This window comes from Neovison vison, chromosome 1 (assembly GCF_020171115.1).
Source record: "Neovison vison isolate M4711 chromosome 1, ASM_NN_V1, whole genome shotgun sequence".
NCBI classification, from domain to species: Eukaryota; Metazoa; Chordata; class Mammalia; order Carnivora; family Mustelidae; genus Neogale; species Neogale vison.
The window spans coordinates 259334531-259352502 of record NC_058091.1 but is presented as its reverse complement, the minus strand read 5'-3'; the positions used below and the strand labels follow the sequence as shown (position 1 = coordinate 259352502).

Sequence of the window (17972 nt, the reverse complement as noted above, 5' to 3'; positions counted from 1 at the left end):
CACCCGGCCCTCCCCCTTGACATTTGCATTGCTGAATTATCTATTCATATTTTCGTTACTTTGTCTCTCCTGCAGCAATGCATCTGCTCGGACTCAATTGGCAACTGCAGCCGGCAGACGGGCACACCTTTAACAATGGGATAAGGACCGGCTTACCAGGAAACGATGATGTGGCAACAATGCCATCTGGAGGCAAAGGTGAGGTTACAGCTGCTGCTTGCCCTCTTGAGGTCACGGGGAAATTCAGAGCTCCTGCCAATGGGTTCAGGTTTTCTAATCCAAATCTTGGAAGGTATGCGAAAAGAAAAAGAAACGGGGGGGGGGGGCGAGGGACAAAATGGTCCCTTTTTGCCCCTGTTCAAAGCTGTTTGCTGTTCCTGTCTGTTAGCTGTGTTTGGCTGAGTCACTGAGTTGGCACAGTGCCATCTCTGTGCCATGTGCATACCTGTGCTATCTGGAGTGACTTGAAAGCCTCCCAAGGCCCGGGCAGAAACAGCAGCAGCAGCAGCAGCAGCAGGAGAAAGTCCTGCCTAATCACGAAAGCAGAGAGCAGCAGGCGGCACACGCCACTAGACCAGAGCCCTCTCCCCAGAGGAGAGCTGCAGCCTCCCCAGGGAGGAAGCGCTGCCTGGCATGAAAGAGATTCTAAGCTGTTCCGCTTTGGGAGAGAATAGAAAAGAGTTTTGACAACTGGGGAACAAAGCTCCTCTTCTCAGAACAGTAAAGGGGGCCGTGGAAATGTTTATTGAAGCAATTAAGCAACTGTATTCTTGTAGGGAAAAAAAAAATAGGTGCTAACAAGGTGCTAAGAAGGAAGAGAGAAACAGGACTGCAGGGAGGCGGGGAAGTGGGGCAGTTAATAAAACCACAGCAGCCTCCAGGCACCCAGTGGGCTGTGCTTGATTCTGGATGGAAATCACCAGGATGTGAGGTGGTACAGAAGGGCTTCTCCAAACATCGACGCTTCCACTCTGCCTCTTAGCACATCTGGGCAGTTGGCCCCCACATTTCTGAAAATACCCCACAGAGGTATTTCAGAGACAGGAAAGGAAGGAACATTTACTGGACCCCTGGTGTGTGCCAAGCTTAGCATTTCCTGCCTTCAGCAGCTTTAACGGGAGGGAATCATCTCAGGGAAACTGAGGCCCAGGATGTTTTAGAAACTTCCTCCAAATCAAACACCTAGGCAGGGACGAATTTAAACTCAAGTCTGTGCCTTGTGCATCTTTGGGCAAGATGTCGGCGTTTTCCTTAGCACAGTCATTTCCCACAGAGAAGCTTCTAGAATTCATCTTCCCCCAGAGGTGTTCGTGAGTCATCCTGAAATGCTCATGGTGCTTCAATTATTCTCCCCAGAGTTGTCCTAATGGTTTTGAGTGTGACTTTTTTGTCTTTTTATCTAATCTTTAAGAATCACTTTACTCATCTATCCTAATCATAATACTAAATTACCTTTAAGTAAGCATGAAAAAGTTTTATCTAAGAATGAAATTCTATGCCTTCCTTTATCGGGTAACTATAACTAGACCTAAAGATGGAGAGTGTATTTTGCCTTAATGGACCATGTTCTGCCTTAACTGACCAAAAAGCCTGGAGCCTCCTATGTGCCTGTCGGCCTCCTATGTGCTGTCCGTTCTGCTCTAGTACTTGACACCATCCGCAACTCCCGTTTCCTTTATGACAGTGGTCCTCCGCGGGGTGTTGCGGACCCCAGGGGACACTGGGCAAATGACTGAAGACTTCTTTGGTTATCCCAATTAGAGGAGGTGAAAGTGGCATTTAGCAGGGAGAGGCTGAGCTGCAGTTCAACATCCCGCGTGCACAGGACGGCCCCTACAGCGAAGAGCGATCCTGCCCAAGAGGTCCACAGTGCAGCTCTTTGAGAAACACAGCTTTAGAGGGTCTCTGCTTTGTTTGATCCATGAACGCCCTTTAATCTGCAAGTCAGCAGCGCCCTGTCCTTTGAGAAAAACGCAGGACACACATTTGAAAGTGAATGTGCATATTGGCTCATCAGGCCCAGGGATGGATTTCGTACATGTCTACATCCTGAAGTTACACACAAATGCTTTTTAAATAGCATCCCTTACCAAAGAGAGTCGCTGATAGGCATTAACTTCTGTAAATTAAGGTCAGCCGCTCTGCGCATTCGTGATTAAGCTGTTTCCAACGGCCACCCCCACGTGAGCATCCCGCACCAGCAAGATGGTAGATTCCTGGGGAGAACAAGTCCTAACTAAGAGTACGGTGTCTCTGAATTAACAAATGAAGAAACACTTTCCATGGTGTCTTTGGAAAAGACCACAATGTTCCCCTCTGATGCAATGTGCTCTCGAAAATGTTGTGTAAGTCCTATAACATCGCCAGTTCTTTTCCAAATGAGTTATGAGACAGAGAAGTGGTGGCCAAATTGTTGTCCAATGAATTTTGTCAATAGGATTCTTATGAAAAAGTGTGAGAATTTAAAATTGCTTCAACTTGAAAGAAAACTGGGAACATCTCCTTTCTGAACACCAAAATAGTACTCTTCCTAAGACTGAAGATAGCAGATCTCTTAAGCTGTTGCAAAGTTTGGTTTAAAAAAAAAAAAATAACTAGAAAGATTTTCATTTTCTCACACCCCTTTACGTCTTTTTTAAAAAGTGACCTCAGGTTTTGGTTTCTTTTTTTTCTTTTTTTTTCTTTTTAAATATTTTATTTATTCATTTGACAGAGAGAGAGATCACAAGTAGGCAGAGAGGCAGGCAGAGAGAGAGGGAAGCAGGCTCCCTGCTGAGCAGAGAGCCCAATGCGGGGCTTGATCCCAGTACCCTGAGATCATGACCTGAGCCAGAGGCAGAGGGGCTGAGCCACCCAGGCACCCCCAGGTTTTGGTTTCTTTACACAGGGACCTCCCTCCTCCCCACTCCCCAATTCTATACATTTAGATAACCTGAATCAATTCCAATCGACTAGTTTTCCAGTGTTTCAAAGAGACAATCAAGATATATTGGCAATAAGTTAATTAAATAACACCCCCTCCATTTTTTTGTGGTATACGATAATCCTTCACTCCGATAATGTTTTAATCAAGATACACCACACATTGCCAGGGAGGTTAATCTTATTAAGCAATTATTGGGTAACTATCCAGCAGAAGCAAATTAAAATGTAAGCAAAACAAGGGTATGTGAGTTCCAGCTAGGATGGCACATCGATAGAGATTTCATTACTTGGTCTTTAGGAGTGTTTACATTGCTCAGATTTAGAAAGGAGCCTAATAGACAGGGCAGCCTACACACTCTGATATGTTAGTGGAAACAAAGCACTTGATTAATTAGTTAGGAGAGTATGTTCTTTGGGCTTTGTCTTCCCTTTTCCATTTGTTGTTGTTCATCGTTTGTTTTTTTCTCTGTTCTCTCTTTCAATTAAACCTTCATGTGGTTGGTTTGGTGGTTGGGTTTCACCTCAAGAAAAGGGAGCCCACAGACTGCCAGAATCACTCACCATCTCGAGTGTATTTCTATGTTAAAAGGAATGAACTCATACATCTTCATTACAAGAGCACAGAGCACTTTTTCTATAGATCTGGGATTAGATAAGCCTTGAGAACGAAGATTCAATACAGTGTTCTGACCTGGTCAGATAACATAAGGGAATCCAGTTTGATTGGCTAGGCCCAGAGGCAAAGACTACAAGAGCTTTTAAAGGGCATATCCTATGTAGCCAATTTGTGCGCTGATCTTAAGAAAGAATGAACTCCCAAGTAGAATTTCATGGATCATTCTCAAAACCCATCATTCATTTTAAATTCAAGGTGTCCTCTATATAAGGGGTCAGCAAATAACATCTCGGGGACCAAATAAGGCCAGCCATGTATTTTTGCCAATAAAGTTTTATTGGAGCACAGCCATGTTCATTCATTGCCTATGGCTGCTTTTGCACTGCAACAATGGAGCTGAGTAAATGCAACAGAGATGAGATGGCCCACTAAAGCCTAAAGTCTTTGTTATCTGACCCATTATGGAAGTTTGCCTGATGCTCTGTATCATTTGCAAAACCACTTCTATTTTCCTTGGACTGTTCTGCAACAACAAATTATAGGAGATGAGGGAGAAGAGGCCAAACTCCCAATATATCAGCCTCTCCTTCTTGACCCAGTGATGGACATATTTTTGGTAACATTCCATCGACAGATCCTCTGTAATAGAAGACTCTAGAGTTGGTCCAGCTGGTTGGCTCCATCACTCAGCTGCATGCACACAAGCAGGTCCTGTGTCCTCCCTCAGCCACCGGTTCCTCATCTGTAAAACATACCTCTCACCCACTTGGCATCCAGTATAAGTGAGACGATGCTTGTAAAACACAGTGTGTGGTTATCAGGGGCTTAATAAGAGATTCGTGAATATTAGTTGTCACTGACATCAGCACACCATCTCTCAGTTGCTCCATTTAACAAGCATCCCCGGGCTGCCACTTCTTGTGAGGTGTCGTATTTTCCAAAGGTGAAGGCTGCCTTCAGAATGTCAAGATACACCATCGTTCTGCTTCATCTTTTTCCTTTCCTTTCTAAGAATTAGAACAAACCCAGATGTGAAGACTTGTTCCCAAACATTTGCTTGATGAGGTCAGTGGGAAGCAAGACTTCCCATTCAAAAGGGCCAATGTGCAAAACAAGCTGGCCCGTCCCCCACAGCATTATTGTCTCGCTGCAGCGCGTGTTCCATCACTGCCAGCCTGTCTGTTTTAAGCCCCACCATTCTCGGTTTATAACTCAGCTGTAAACATTTATTTGTGCCTGGAGCACATTTCTTTCCTACCCTTTGAAAAAAAAATCAGAATTTCCAGATGGTATGCAAGTTGGAAAAAAATGGCAAAGACTGTTATTCTGTTTAGAAACATGTTTTTCTACACTTGCCCTTTCAGCAAAAACTTCATAATGATTTTTACTAGTTGGCTTAATGCATGGTACTAGGAGCCAGATTAGCAGGGAGGTTGGTAATTCTTCCTCTGGCTCTTGTCAGGCTCTCAATGAACACAGCCCAGGGTTTCAAAATGATCACTTCCCTACATGGGGCTTTTTCAAAGTCAGTGAAGTTCCCAGAAGGGCGAGGGTGGTTATGTTTGAGCCAACCAGCACAATACTGCACGTCTCCTGGCAAATAAACCAATAGCCCACCCACTAGTGTAACAATTCCCCTCATTTTGGAAGCCATCTTACACTCCCTTTGTTATAGATGAGTATTGCTTAAGAGCCTCATCTTGGTGATTTCGGCTTCTCATTGTGACCCGCCACCCTCTTCTAAGCTGTATAGTTTCTGTTGAACATGACATCCCTGTGGCTTGACACGTGTACTAACAGCCAGATAATCAATTTCCCTCCCTAGTGCGTTAGTCCTTACTTGTGTTGGCACGTTTCTCTTTCAGAGTTGACCTGTACATCCACAGGGGGCTCTCTGCTGTGTGCTTGGATGCACACCCCTTTGCGTGTCTTGCACTTACCCCAGCATCTGAAAAGCAGTGAGCGTAGCAGTTAGATACATGGGTTCTGAAAACAGTAGGATGTGGCTTCCGATCCTGGCCCCACCACGTAAGAGCTGTGTGACCTTAGGCAAGTCACTGCATCTCCAGGTCCTCTAATCTGAAAACTGGAAAAATCCTAAGGAACCAGGAGCAGTAACCACTCAGTAAATTGTAGCTGCTATCAATAAGACTAATAAACCGAACTACAAGTGAATGCGGAATCAGTGAATGCGGAATCATGTTCAACCGAGTGGTCAGATATATAAATGACTATTAACCCCCTTAGTGGCAAAGAGTTGGCCATTTTTATCAAAGATGACAAATTGGGATTTCAAAAGATGTAGAGGCCACATGTAGTCCCAAGTGCTGAAGGATTTTATAAAAATCATTATTGCTGTGCGAAGTTGTAAACACATCACGGGAGCAGTGAAAGCTCAGGATAGAAATCTATTCCTGAAGAACAGGCAGCCAGAAGCGGGGTGAAGGCTGACGGGCTGCCGATGACTCAGACGAGCTCTAGTGCGAGGCAATGAATCTAATGTCCTTAGGAGAATCTTTTTGCCTATCTCTTGGTTAAACAGAACCCTCAGATGGTTGTCCTGATTCCCAAATAAATGGAAACGAGGTGTAATGACTGAAGCAATATTCTGAATTCGACTTTATTTGCAATAGATAAAACTATGTGAGGCAGAATAATCTGTAAGGCAGATTTATGCCGAGGTACCTCTGGAGCTCGGTTAAGTTTAGGAAGTATTAATATGAGGCTTCATTTCCCTGGTATGACTATGAGTCCATTCCCGTTATCACTTGTTTGGGGAATAGTCTCGCTGTTTCCATAAATGAATTATGGCAACATTTTCTGAAATGATTAGCTCCTAATGTGGCTACGGAAGGCTGTCGTTTTGCTCGACATCAGTCTTATTTAACTGGTTGGAATTTTAGGTACATGTTTCTGAAATAGGCAATAGCTTCACATTTACATGAGCAATCTTCCGTGGAGTTATAGAGGTAGCCTAGCCTGCAAAATTGATCATTAGAGTGTTCCCTCAAAAATCCCAGAAATCTCATCTTGAAGCTGGAGATAAACCAGCCAGGACCATCATGGAGCACCTGCTTCTTAGGGCCAAATGATCACCATGTCCCCATTTTGTCCAGCTCCTAGGTAGGGAGCAAAGTCTGTCAGGGAAGCCACAGTTCAGGGAGATAGACATGGGACTCTGTGCTGCTTGCCAGGACGCCATGCTCAGTCCCTACCTAGAACCCAAGGGTGGGGGCCAAACTTTCGGTTGGTGATTGTGGAATGGCTGTTTAAATCTTCTTCTCCTGATGCCACCAGTCCCAGCCCACACAGGGTCCAGATGACCTTGCCCTGTTGTCTGGACGAAGGATCATGGGAGTATGACATACATCCCAACTCTTGATGTTGACCAAAAATTATCTAGTGCTATAGAGTCGATGCTTGACAAGTGTTTGTTGCATGAAGTATGAATGAATGACGTACCCGGCATTGCTCGGGACATTCATTCATTATAATTAAATAAAGAAAATCCAGCAGCTTTCACTGAGGCAGCCTGCACAGAATTGTCCATCTGAGAAGCAGCTCGAGTATTACATCAACATCTGGAATTGGGAGCCCATGAACTTAGGACTTTGTTTTCTCTTTCCTTAGCAGCTTCCTTCACGTGACAGGTCCCTCCCTGTCTGTAGACACAGTGATCGCTCATTGAGTACTGATGTCAGCTGCCCTGGAAAGTGACTTCCTGTTTCCCTGAGTCTTGTGCCACCCCTTGGCCCTTTTTTAGTTCATTGTGCCTATATGAGGGAAGAGTCTATTTTAATTAGACCATCACAAATTTATACTCCAGATCTGCAGTAAATAGCTACGGCTGTATGTAGGCAGCACAAGACCTGGGTAGAAAGATGTGGACGTACCATAAACTGGGTACTGCCTATGTTACCCTAGTTCATCTTCAGAAGCAACCCCATTATACAGATGAGTAGACAAACCCAGAGAGGGACAGTGGATGACCCAAAGTCACACAGCTAGTAGTTGTCAGAGCTGAGATTCAAAGCCAGGGCTCACAAAACTCCACTGTGCAGCAGGCCTCCTGAGGTCTCAGGTCTTCTCAGTAAGGGCATCCGCACCCAGGGAGGGCAGGGAAGATAGAAACCTTAATTAGTTTGTTTCCTTGGTGCCTGTCTCTCAATGGCACACTGTCAGGAATTAGCCAACTTTGTGGTCCTAGAATAGCTAGCAGTGCCAGGGGGAGCCCAGGTTCAGATCCTCCTTGGTGGGACTGGGAGCCTGGCTCAGGGTCCCGGCCTCTTTGACCTTCAAGAGCAGCACAGACCTTCTGTCCTGGACACCAGCCCAGGGACTTTCCCTCCCGGGACAGAGTCCAGAGATGGTTCCCCACACGGGCTCCAGCAGGTTACAAAAGCCACTGTTCCTTTTTATCTCCTTTGAGGCAATGCTTGCATCACATATTTTTTCCTTTTTGTTCTTTTTAAAATTATAGAAGTTCTGCACATTCATTTTAAAGATTTGTTAAGTATATAGAAAAAGCTTTTCTCCGTTGGCTATAAAGAATGTCAGTGTAACAGCTGGCAAGTCTGAATCAGATCTATAAATTAGAAATAGCCTTGTATCAATGTTAATTATATCATTATTTTTAGGAAAAACGTATAGAAATATTAGGAGGTAAAGGAACAGTCTTCTGTAATTTAGTCTCAAGATTTCAAAAAAAATAGAATCATAGAACAAATGTGTACTAAATTTATGGAATCTGGGTGAAGGATATGCAAGACTTCCTTGTATGGTTTTTTTTTTTTTAAAGATTTTATTTTATTTATTTGACAGAGAGAGATCGCAAGTAGGCAGAGAGGCAGGCAGAGAGAGAGGAAGGGAAGCAGGCTCCCTGCTGAGCAGAGAGCCCGATGTGGGACTCGATCCCAGGACCCTGAGATCATGACCTGAGCCGAAGGCAGTGGCTTAACACACTGAGCCACCCAGGCGCCCCTGGTTTTTTTTTTTTAATTTTCTGTAAACCTGAAATTATTTCAAAAATGAAGATTGTATATATATATGTGTGTGTATATATATATGTATTCGTGGGCAGCAGTGAAAACTCCATTTTGCAAAAGCATAATTCAGTTGCGTATCTAGAGAATTCAGTTTGAAAGTAGTCACTAACCTTTAACAATAACGTGACTTATGTTAAATGAATTGAATTTATTCAAAGTGAAATCTGATAGTCCTGCTCCCTCCCATAGGCTAAACACACACACACACACACACACACACACACACATACTTATACCCTTTGTAGCATAAACCCAGAGATGCCCCCCACCCCTCAGTCTGCAGAACACAGTAGACTCCAGTCGAATGCCCCTTAAGATATCTGTGGGTCCCAACTACTCTTGTGTAGTTAAGGACACTGAGACCTGAGATCTAGATGAGCCTCGAACTTAGCGGCTGCTTAGTAGCAAGGACGAGAGTTCATGCAACCAAAGAGTTCATTTACACCGCTGTTCCTTTCCGCAAAAGGTCCAATGTCTTTAAATATCAGGATTAGGACCCATGGCTTTGGTTATTAATCTAAAGACCTTTACACTATATTCTAGCTCCCCTGGTTTGCTTATTGATTTATAAGGCTTCACACAAAAGATAAATTAAGAGTTTACTCATGATTTTTGAAAAGGATCCATAGGCAGGGTTCCTTTAAATAGTGAATTTCCTCATAAAGCTTTCGAGCTTTTTTTCTTTTCTTTTCTTTTCTTTTCTTTTCTTTTCTTTTCTTTTCTTTGTGTGTGTGGGGGGGTGAGTCAATTTACATGCAATTTTTCAAAGCAAATCTTTCTTAAGGCTCCCGTTTTACCTAGTAGTTGCAAGCATTATGTTAAGACGCCCCATCTGATGGACAAGTGAAACTTGATTCAGTTCAACAAGCATTTATAAATCACCCATGGTTTGCCAGGTGCAAACTCCAGAGAATCCAAAGATGCATTTGCAACTCTGCCTGACCTCAGGAAGTACAGTGTCTAACATGAGGGACTTAGGAAGGCACGCAAGATCCATTAGAGGACCGAACAGCAGGTGCTAGACCCTGTAGTACAGCTGAGTTTAGATGCTATGAATACTGAGAAAAGGAGCCTATTCGTCTGATGGTAGGAGTGAAGACAAGGTGAAAAAAAAAGAGGGCATCAGTGTGAAGGTGTGGCTGAGCAGGACCTTAATTTCAGTGCTACTCAATAAAGCAGGTTTAACAATAAAGTAACCTAGTTGATAAAGTGGCCATACCAGCTCCTGGAAAGTCCCACCAAAAATCAGTAGTGGGAATAGATCCAGACCACCAATTTTACACGCGTTCCCATAATTAAGTCTATGTCAGAAGAATTCGACTCTCTCTCTTGATTGATGGGAACACAGATACATAAACATGTATATATACACATATGCGTGTATACATACATGTAGATCACATATCCATGCAATGCTTCTTTCTTTTAGAAAATTCTTTACTCAACAAAGAAAGCCACATGCTTTCCCTCCTAGTTTTTCATTTTTTAAGTTAATTAAATGGGACTAACTAGCGTTTATTTTGCTATTATTATGTGCTAGGTCCTGGACAAGCCCTCCTTTGTGTACTCCCATTTGTTGTTTCTACCCTATAAGACATTGACTATTATCATTTCCATTTTACAAAAAAAAAAAAAAAAAAAAGGAGGTCCAGAGAGGTTAAGCAAATTGCTAGAGGTCACACAGCAAGGAAGAACCAGAGACAGAATTTTAACCCAGCCCTGTCTGGCTGCAGGATGGGACTTGAGAGGATGGGATGTGAAGGAGGGGAGCCTACGAAACCCTAGGAGGATGTGTGATTACTGAAAAGGCAGCCTGTCCTCACTGCTGACTGCAGCTCATACCGAAGGCAATGTCCTGAAGTTGGGTCTAGCGAAAGGATGGGGATCCCATTAACTATATGAATCAGACCCCTGAGGCTCCATATCTGAATTTCTCCAGAGCAACTGCTCTCTGGCAGCTGGCTCCCTTGCGAATCTCCTGCATCCTCATTTGGCTTGACATTATCAAAATCCGTTTAGGTTTCAGCAGTAGATTAGCGGGCTCGTGGGTGCTGATTTCCTGCTTCTTTTTCATATCCTGTCATTAACCCAGCAACCCCTGAAAGCCCAACAGACATGAAGGAAAGCCCGTCTTATTAAGTTTAAAGATGAATAATTTCTTTAAAATTCTTTTTTTATTTTGAATGAATTCTCTAACTTGTTGCCACACTATGATGGCTGGGGTTACTTTTGGTCTCTAAATTTTTCTTCACCAGGGGTCTTTTCTATTACACCCCTTCCTTACCAGGTCCTTATATTATATCCCTTCCCCCAAAAGGCCTTAATGTGGGGGGAGGGGCAAGTCTGCCAACAGCAGCATTTTTAAGTACAAATTAGTTTTCAAATTATAATAATTAGAGCTTCTGATTAATGGGTGATAACAAGTGTTTCCCCCCGGACATGTCATTATTTCAGCAAAATAAACAACATTCTGTTTAGGCTGAGAGCCTTACAGATAATAATAATAATGATAGCTAATTTTTATTTAGGACTTATGTTGTACCTAAAATTATATTTAGAGCTTTGCATGGATTAGCTCATTAAATCCTCATAACAACCCTGTGAAATAATTAATAGTGTTCCAACGGTATAGTCGTGGGGACTAAGGCACAGAAAGCTGAGACACTTGGCAAGTGCCAAAGCCGGGATTTGAACCAGGGCAACCTCAGCCCAGAATCTCTGCTCTTCCATACTGTGTAGTATTCTTCCCCTTATAAAGAAGTATTCCATGTCCATTACCCACATAACATGTTTGAGAAGCAAACCATCTAGTTGCATTGTAAAGGTCTGACCCATTTGGGACTTACTCGTTTCTTCTTAACGATATTATGTGATGAAAGCTTCCACACTTCCTTTAGAAGCCCGTGCCCTGGTTTTATTATTCTCGAGGTCAAGAGTTTCTTTTTAAAGTCCAAATCATTGTTTCTCCTGCTTTATTTTAAGTCCTTGTTGACTTTTTATTTGATCTGCTATTGAGCTAAATAAAAATGAATCATCCCTTCTCTTATTTAAAAAACAAAAACAAGGAAGGAAAAAAAAAAAACAAAAACACTTTATACCCTCAAATCATCCTGTGTTTTTTTTTTTATAATTTAGATATGGAAAACCTTCGGAGAGCCAAACATTTCTCCTCTCCATTTTACAGATGGAGAAAGTGGCACCAAGGTCATTTACGAGTCTTGTCTTAATGCAGGGGCCAGATAGGAACAGACGAGGGTTGCAAAGTCAGGCAGCTTCACTAACCCTTCGTGCCAGCCGTCAGCAATCCCATGACCTCTCCTGACTATCCAAACCTTTTGCATGGAATTGCAGCCAAAGATAGATAAATATTTTCAGAAAAGCCCATCTGTTGCAGAATGCAGAAGGGAGCTTGATTCTCATCCTTGATGCCCACGAGGCTAAAGAAGTCTTCCAACCCACGAGGCCATCAGCGTGATCGATTACAAAGTGAAAAGACCCCCAGAACTTCTTTCAGAATTTCCATCTGAACAAATCACAAATGGTCATTAGAAAGCTAGGCTCCACGTAGGTTCTATTCCCATTTAAGGGATCAGGAAAATATGGCCCCAAGAGATGAACTTGCTTTCTTTGGGCGACGACCATTAACTCCCAGCTTTTCCTTAATTCTGTGTTTGCAAATAAAAGCACCCTCAGGAGTGCAGAAGGTGCTGCTTCATTGTTAATAAAAAATCCTCTTTAAAAATACGTATTTCGGGGGTGCCCGGGTGGCTCAGTGGGTTAAAGCCTCTGCCTTCGGCTCAGGTTATGATCTCACGGTCCTGGGATGAAGCCCCACATTGGGCTCTTTGCTCAGCAGGGAGCCTGCTTTCCCCTCTCTCTCTGCCTGCCTCTCTGCCTACTTGTGATCTCTCTCTGTCGAATAAATAAATGAAATCTTTTTTTAAAAAATAGGTATTTCTGCAACTCCTTTTTTTAGAATTCTGAAGGCATCCAATATTTTCTACATAGATGATTTCAAATGCAACAGAGATGCATTGCTGTCACCATGAGAGAAGCCTGATTTCCACATGTTACTTAGATCCCTCCCAGGGAAGGAGTTACCCCCAATATTACGTTAGTCTGAGATCCAGTTCTTATTTTCTATTGTTATTTACTTTGGGCCAATGTTTGTTCACTGTTGCTTCCTTTTTTTTTTTTCTTTCATTTATGAAAGTGTCAGTATATTGGACTTGTTTCTGGCTGGGAAGAATAATTAAAGGCTACAAAAATTAAATTTGGTGCCAAGTTAATATCGTTCTCATCTCCCCTGCTGATAATTGTACACTCCAGCACTATTCGAGGTTGGTGGAAGCTTTACACGGACTTCCCAGACTCCAGCTCCTACTGTATTTGATCAGTAAAGAGCAATCACAGAAGTTTAGGAAGCATTGTGCCAGTATTTCACATGCCCTGGGTTAGGAGTTTATACTTAACAAAGAACTTGCCACGAGTTTCATCTGCATTTTTTTTTCAATGCCTGGCATGCAAATAAACAGAAATGTAAAACCAACAAACGTGTACTAATGTCACTGACTTGATGCCACTTCCTGTTTTGCAGTGCCCTGGTCATTGAAAAACAGCAGCATAGACAGTGGTGAAGCAGAAGTTGGTCGACGGGTGACCCAAGAAGTACCCCCAGGCGTGTTCTGGAGATCACAGATTCACATCAGTCAACCCCAGTTCTTAAAGTTCAACATCTCCCTTGGGAAAGATGCTCTCTTTGGTGTTTACATAAGAAGGGGACTTCCACCATCTCATGCCCAGGTATGATCACACTCAATGCAACTATGAGTTTAAAGAAATTCCTACTATGAGTTTAAAGAAATTCCTACCTACTAGGATGGCTATAATTGAAAGTTGGACAATAACAAGTGTTGGCAGGAATGTGGAAAATTGAAACATTGGTCTATTGCTGGTGAGAACATAAAACAGTGCAGTTGCTGTAGAAAAGAGTTTGACAGTTCTTCAGAAAGGCACACCTAGAATCACCATGTGACCAGCAATTCTGCTTCTAGATATATACACACAGAGAACTGAAAATGTTCTTTCTCATAAAAGCATATACATGAGTGTTCGGAGCAACATTATTCCTAATAGCCAAAAAGTGGAAACAACCCAAATCTCCATGAACTGATAAATGGATAAACAAAATGTGACCTATGCATATAGTGAAATATCATTCAACTATAAAAAGGAATGAAGTGTTGTTACCTATTAAAACATGGATGAATCTTGAAAGTATGGTACTAGATGCAAAAGACCACCAACTGTATGATTCCATTTAGTGTCCAGAATAGGCAAACCCACAGAGACAGCAAGGAGATGAGGGATTGCCAGGGAGCAGGGAGGAGGGAATTGGCACTGACTGCTGGTAGTTATGGGATTTCTTTTAAGGGTGATGTAAATGCTCAGGAATTAGACAGTGGTGACGATTATACAACACAGTGAATATATTTTAAATATTACTGAATTATAAAATGGATAATTTATGTTGTATAAATGGTATCTCAAAAAAAAAAAAATGACATTCTACCTGGTGAAGTCAGCTTTGCCAGCTTGGAAGTTAATCCTTGGGCATTTTCATTTCAGGTATTCTAGTTATTGGATTAATTTGTTAAAATATCAGTAGGAGATATCCCAGTATATCTAAGAAGAGTTGTATAACCAAAATTCAGCCGATTCTCTGTGATTTCTCCTCCTTCCTCTACTGAGTTCCTTGGGATATCCTTGGCACTGTGAAAATGATATTATCCCCAGTGTTGGAAATGAAGAGATTGGATTAGATTATGGATTTCCTTGTTTTTCCTCTCATCCATCCTTTAATTTGTCCTGGTAGCGATTTTACTATATACACACCATTGGGGATAGATTAACACCCACCTAGCCTGGTTTTCTTTTCCAATAAGAATTGTATATCCCGGGCGCCTGAGTCGCTCAGTTGGTTAAGCGACTGCCTTCGGCTCAGGTCATGATCCCAGAGTCCTGGGATTGAATCCCATATTGGGCTCCCTGCTCCTTGGAGAGTCTGCTTCTCCCTCTGACTTTCTCCCCTCTCATGCTCTCTTCCACTGTCTCTCTCTCTCTCAAATAAATAAATAAAATCTTTAAAAAAAAGAAATAAAGAATTGTATATCCCGAGAAAAACCAAGTAGGGTTTTCCTGCCTCGTTGGCTTTCAAATCCAGCAAGTACAAAAGAAGTCCATTAGGAAAGTACCCTAGTGGAAGGAAAACTTCCTTGACTACTCATTATATCCAGTCAAAGCTGACTTTAAAATGTGCTGGAAAGGTATTCATCTAGAAAATTGAATTGAAAGAATTGAAAGCTCTAAACCCATTGGCAAATGCGAAGGAGTCAGGCCACCATTTCTTTGTCTTTGGCTTGTGGCAGACATTGCTAATCGATGGTTGCACTTTTTCCTCAGTGAGCTCAACGCACAGGTACCTCCAACTGAAACTTCATGGCAGCAGCCACTACCAACTTACCAGTGTTGTCTCTCAAAATGAAACTTCTTTGCAATTCCAACGTAATGACCTGAAAGTATCGAAGAATCAATATAAAGGACTAGAGGAGGGCTGTGGGGCTCTTTGCCTTGTTTTCTGTTTGTTTTGTTTTGTTTTACCATATATTGCCCAGGCTATAGGGACCAATATGTGAAGTGGTAATCAATAAATCATCCATCCATCCATCCATCCAGAAAAATATTCATTGGTCCAGACACTGATTATTCGGAGAGGAGTTAACATAGCCCCCAACCAAGCAGAACTCCTGATACAAAAATTGCATCTGCTCTTCAAAGAGATTTTGCATCCAGAGAAAGAGAGGAAGTCAGGTGAGAAGAGTCCCTGTGGTATTTCTGTGACTTCAGGCCAGGCAGCAGGGTGCTGCTCTGGGAAGTTATGCAAATTGTGAGGTGGTGTCCTTGACCTTCAAGCTCCACTGATTCTACTACAGTACAATGAAGGACTTGCAGTGGTGAAATCTGCTTATTGGCCTTATTCAAGGAAATATGAACATGCCTCTGGGCACAACTGAGAATAACTTTTCTCTCGGCCGGTTGGATGCAAGGAGCTTTGCTGGAGAAAAATGCTTTTTTCCAACACTTTTCCAAAGCACTGCTAACCCCCTTCCCTTGCATGCTCTGAACAACCAGTATCATGGAAAAGCAAATGATCATGGCAAGTCAAGTAGGTAACTCCCTGTAACTGAGTGATAGTGGACAGCAGCAGAAACATACTCTATCCAGTTTCCCTGCTGTTCTGACATTGCAGGACTCAAACCCTCAATGACAATGTCTTTTCTTCTTTTGTGGCTACACCACACTGTCCATCTCCTGCCAGGCTAGTGATTGTTCTAGCGGTCGTCCTCTCAAAATAGCTCCACTCCAGGGACAGCCTCATCACAGTTCAAGGGAAGGGAAATGAATAGGCATGGGCTGATGTACGCTGAGGGTTTCAGTCCAGCTGCCAATTTGGGAGTTTAGCGTGCACTAGAGGGTCAAGTAAGCGAGACACTGTGCAGATGCTTAGAAATGGACAAGACAGGTACAATATAGGGGCGCTTCTTAAAAAAAGAAAAAGAGAAAAAACCGACTCCCTACACATTTTCACATTCAGTCACTGTCATTACATGCATTCATGTCCATTTGATGAGCTACATTTCCTCGAGGAGACGGTGCTTAGCTCCTTGCAGAGACAGGTGACTAACTCACATCTCGTACCGTTATAGAATTTCTCATTTCTATTGGCATATCCTATCAAGGAACATAAGTTCTAGGGGATTGGCCGTCTAGCCAAGGTGACTCATTTGAGCTGGAAAGAGAGCAAGAGAAAGAGATGGGGAGGGGGATGGTTATGAAATTCTATTGGCTGTGTTGCATGAAATAGCTCTGCTTAAATTTTATGGAGTATCATGCTTTGACCAAGAGCCTACAAGTTTTAGTATCCTTGTCCAAGGATATTAAATACAGAGGAGAATCCTTTCTTACCTGCTTAAATTTCTCAAGAATCAGAGTGAGTCCCAGTAGACTTTTTGAATGTAGTTTTTTATAGCAATACAGAGGCAACGGGGCATGCGGGAGAAAGTACAGGAATTGTAGGATGGAGGCCCTGCTGCATATTAACCAGGAGACCTCAGACTTAGCCCTTAACATCTTTTATCCTCAGTTTGTCTACCTGTGTTACCAGGCTCACAATGCTGCTGTAATCACGCTAATACATCGAATGTAGAATGGGAAAATACTTTGTCCACTAAAGCACAATATAAAGATAGCATATACAAGTGTTTCATGGTTCCGTGTGGTCCTAGCAAATACTGTATATAGATGAGCAATTATGTAAATATAGCTTCTTAAAGTAAAATTAATTTTCTAGTGTGTTTGCCTTCTTATGGAAGAACAAATTGTATTTTCATTGTAGAAAAAAATTTCAAGACAGAGGAAACCAAAGGAAGCAAAAACTGCCACAATTTTAACCCCTTTTGGTAAATGTTTACATATATTTTTGCTTTAATAAAATCTATCAGTTTGCAGGGGCGGGGGGACTAAGAATCTAAGTGGCTTAAAATAACAAAACCTATTTCTCATTTACCAGGGGTGATTTTGCCCCCAGAACAGATGCTTTTAGCAATGTTCGGGAATATGTTTGCTTGTCACATGGGGAAAGAATTGCTTCTAGTGACTAGTGGGTCAAGCCTAAGGACCCTGCTAAACATGCATAGGACAGCTTCCACGACAGAGAATCACCCCTCCCAGAATGTCAATAGTGCTGAAATTGGGAAACCCCGCTTCACACGTTCTCATCGATTGAAGAAGATTGGTGCATTGTCAGCCTTGTTCAAGGACACAGACCTATGGGAGCTTCCCTGTCAGGCAGATACTCATTCCCTGTAGCAAGGGAAGGAGAAGATGGTGAATTCTGGACCAACCCCTGAATACTTCTGCTTGGAAGTGACGCATGTCTTTTAAGCCCTTGTCCGACGGACCAAAGCAAGTCCTATCCTAACTTCAGTGGAGCAGGAAATACAATCTTATGTTGACCCTGAGATGTGGAGCACCAGATAAATCAATGAGAAGCCCTACTGACTTAACGATAAAATGTTGAGATACCTGTCCTTGTGGCTAGTATTTGTGTACACCCTTAATTCTTTCCTGAAAGTCAATCCTTGAGGACTTAGTATGAATTACCAAATTGTCCCTCTGGAAGTTTCCACCACTTACGCACCCTACATTCCTAACTACCAGCCCAGGGCATAAGTGCCCATTTTATTTACCTGAATCCTTACATACACTGAGTGTTTTCCTTGTTTCTTCTTTGTCCACTTGAAAGGTAGTTATTATATTGGCTTTTA

General features: G+C 42.5%; 1 protein-coding gene across 17 annotated transcripts in view; it reads left to right on the top strand.

The window, feature by feature from the left end:
- The window catches only part of TENM2 (teneurin transmembrane protein 2), a 1132942-nt gene that overhangs the window by 915683 nt on the left and 199287 nt on the right, over nt 1-17972 (top strand). For all 17 annotated transcript variants that reach the window (XM_044229881.1, XM_044229874.1, XM_044229866.1 and 14 more), the window contains 2 exons: nt 76-198; nt 13184-13389. In XM_044229881.1, coding sequence (XP_044085816.1) covers nt 76-198; nt 13184-13389 — 329 coding nt within the window. The remainder of the gene's footprint in view (nt 1-75; nt 199-13183; nt 13390-17972) is intronic.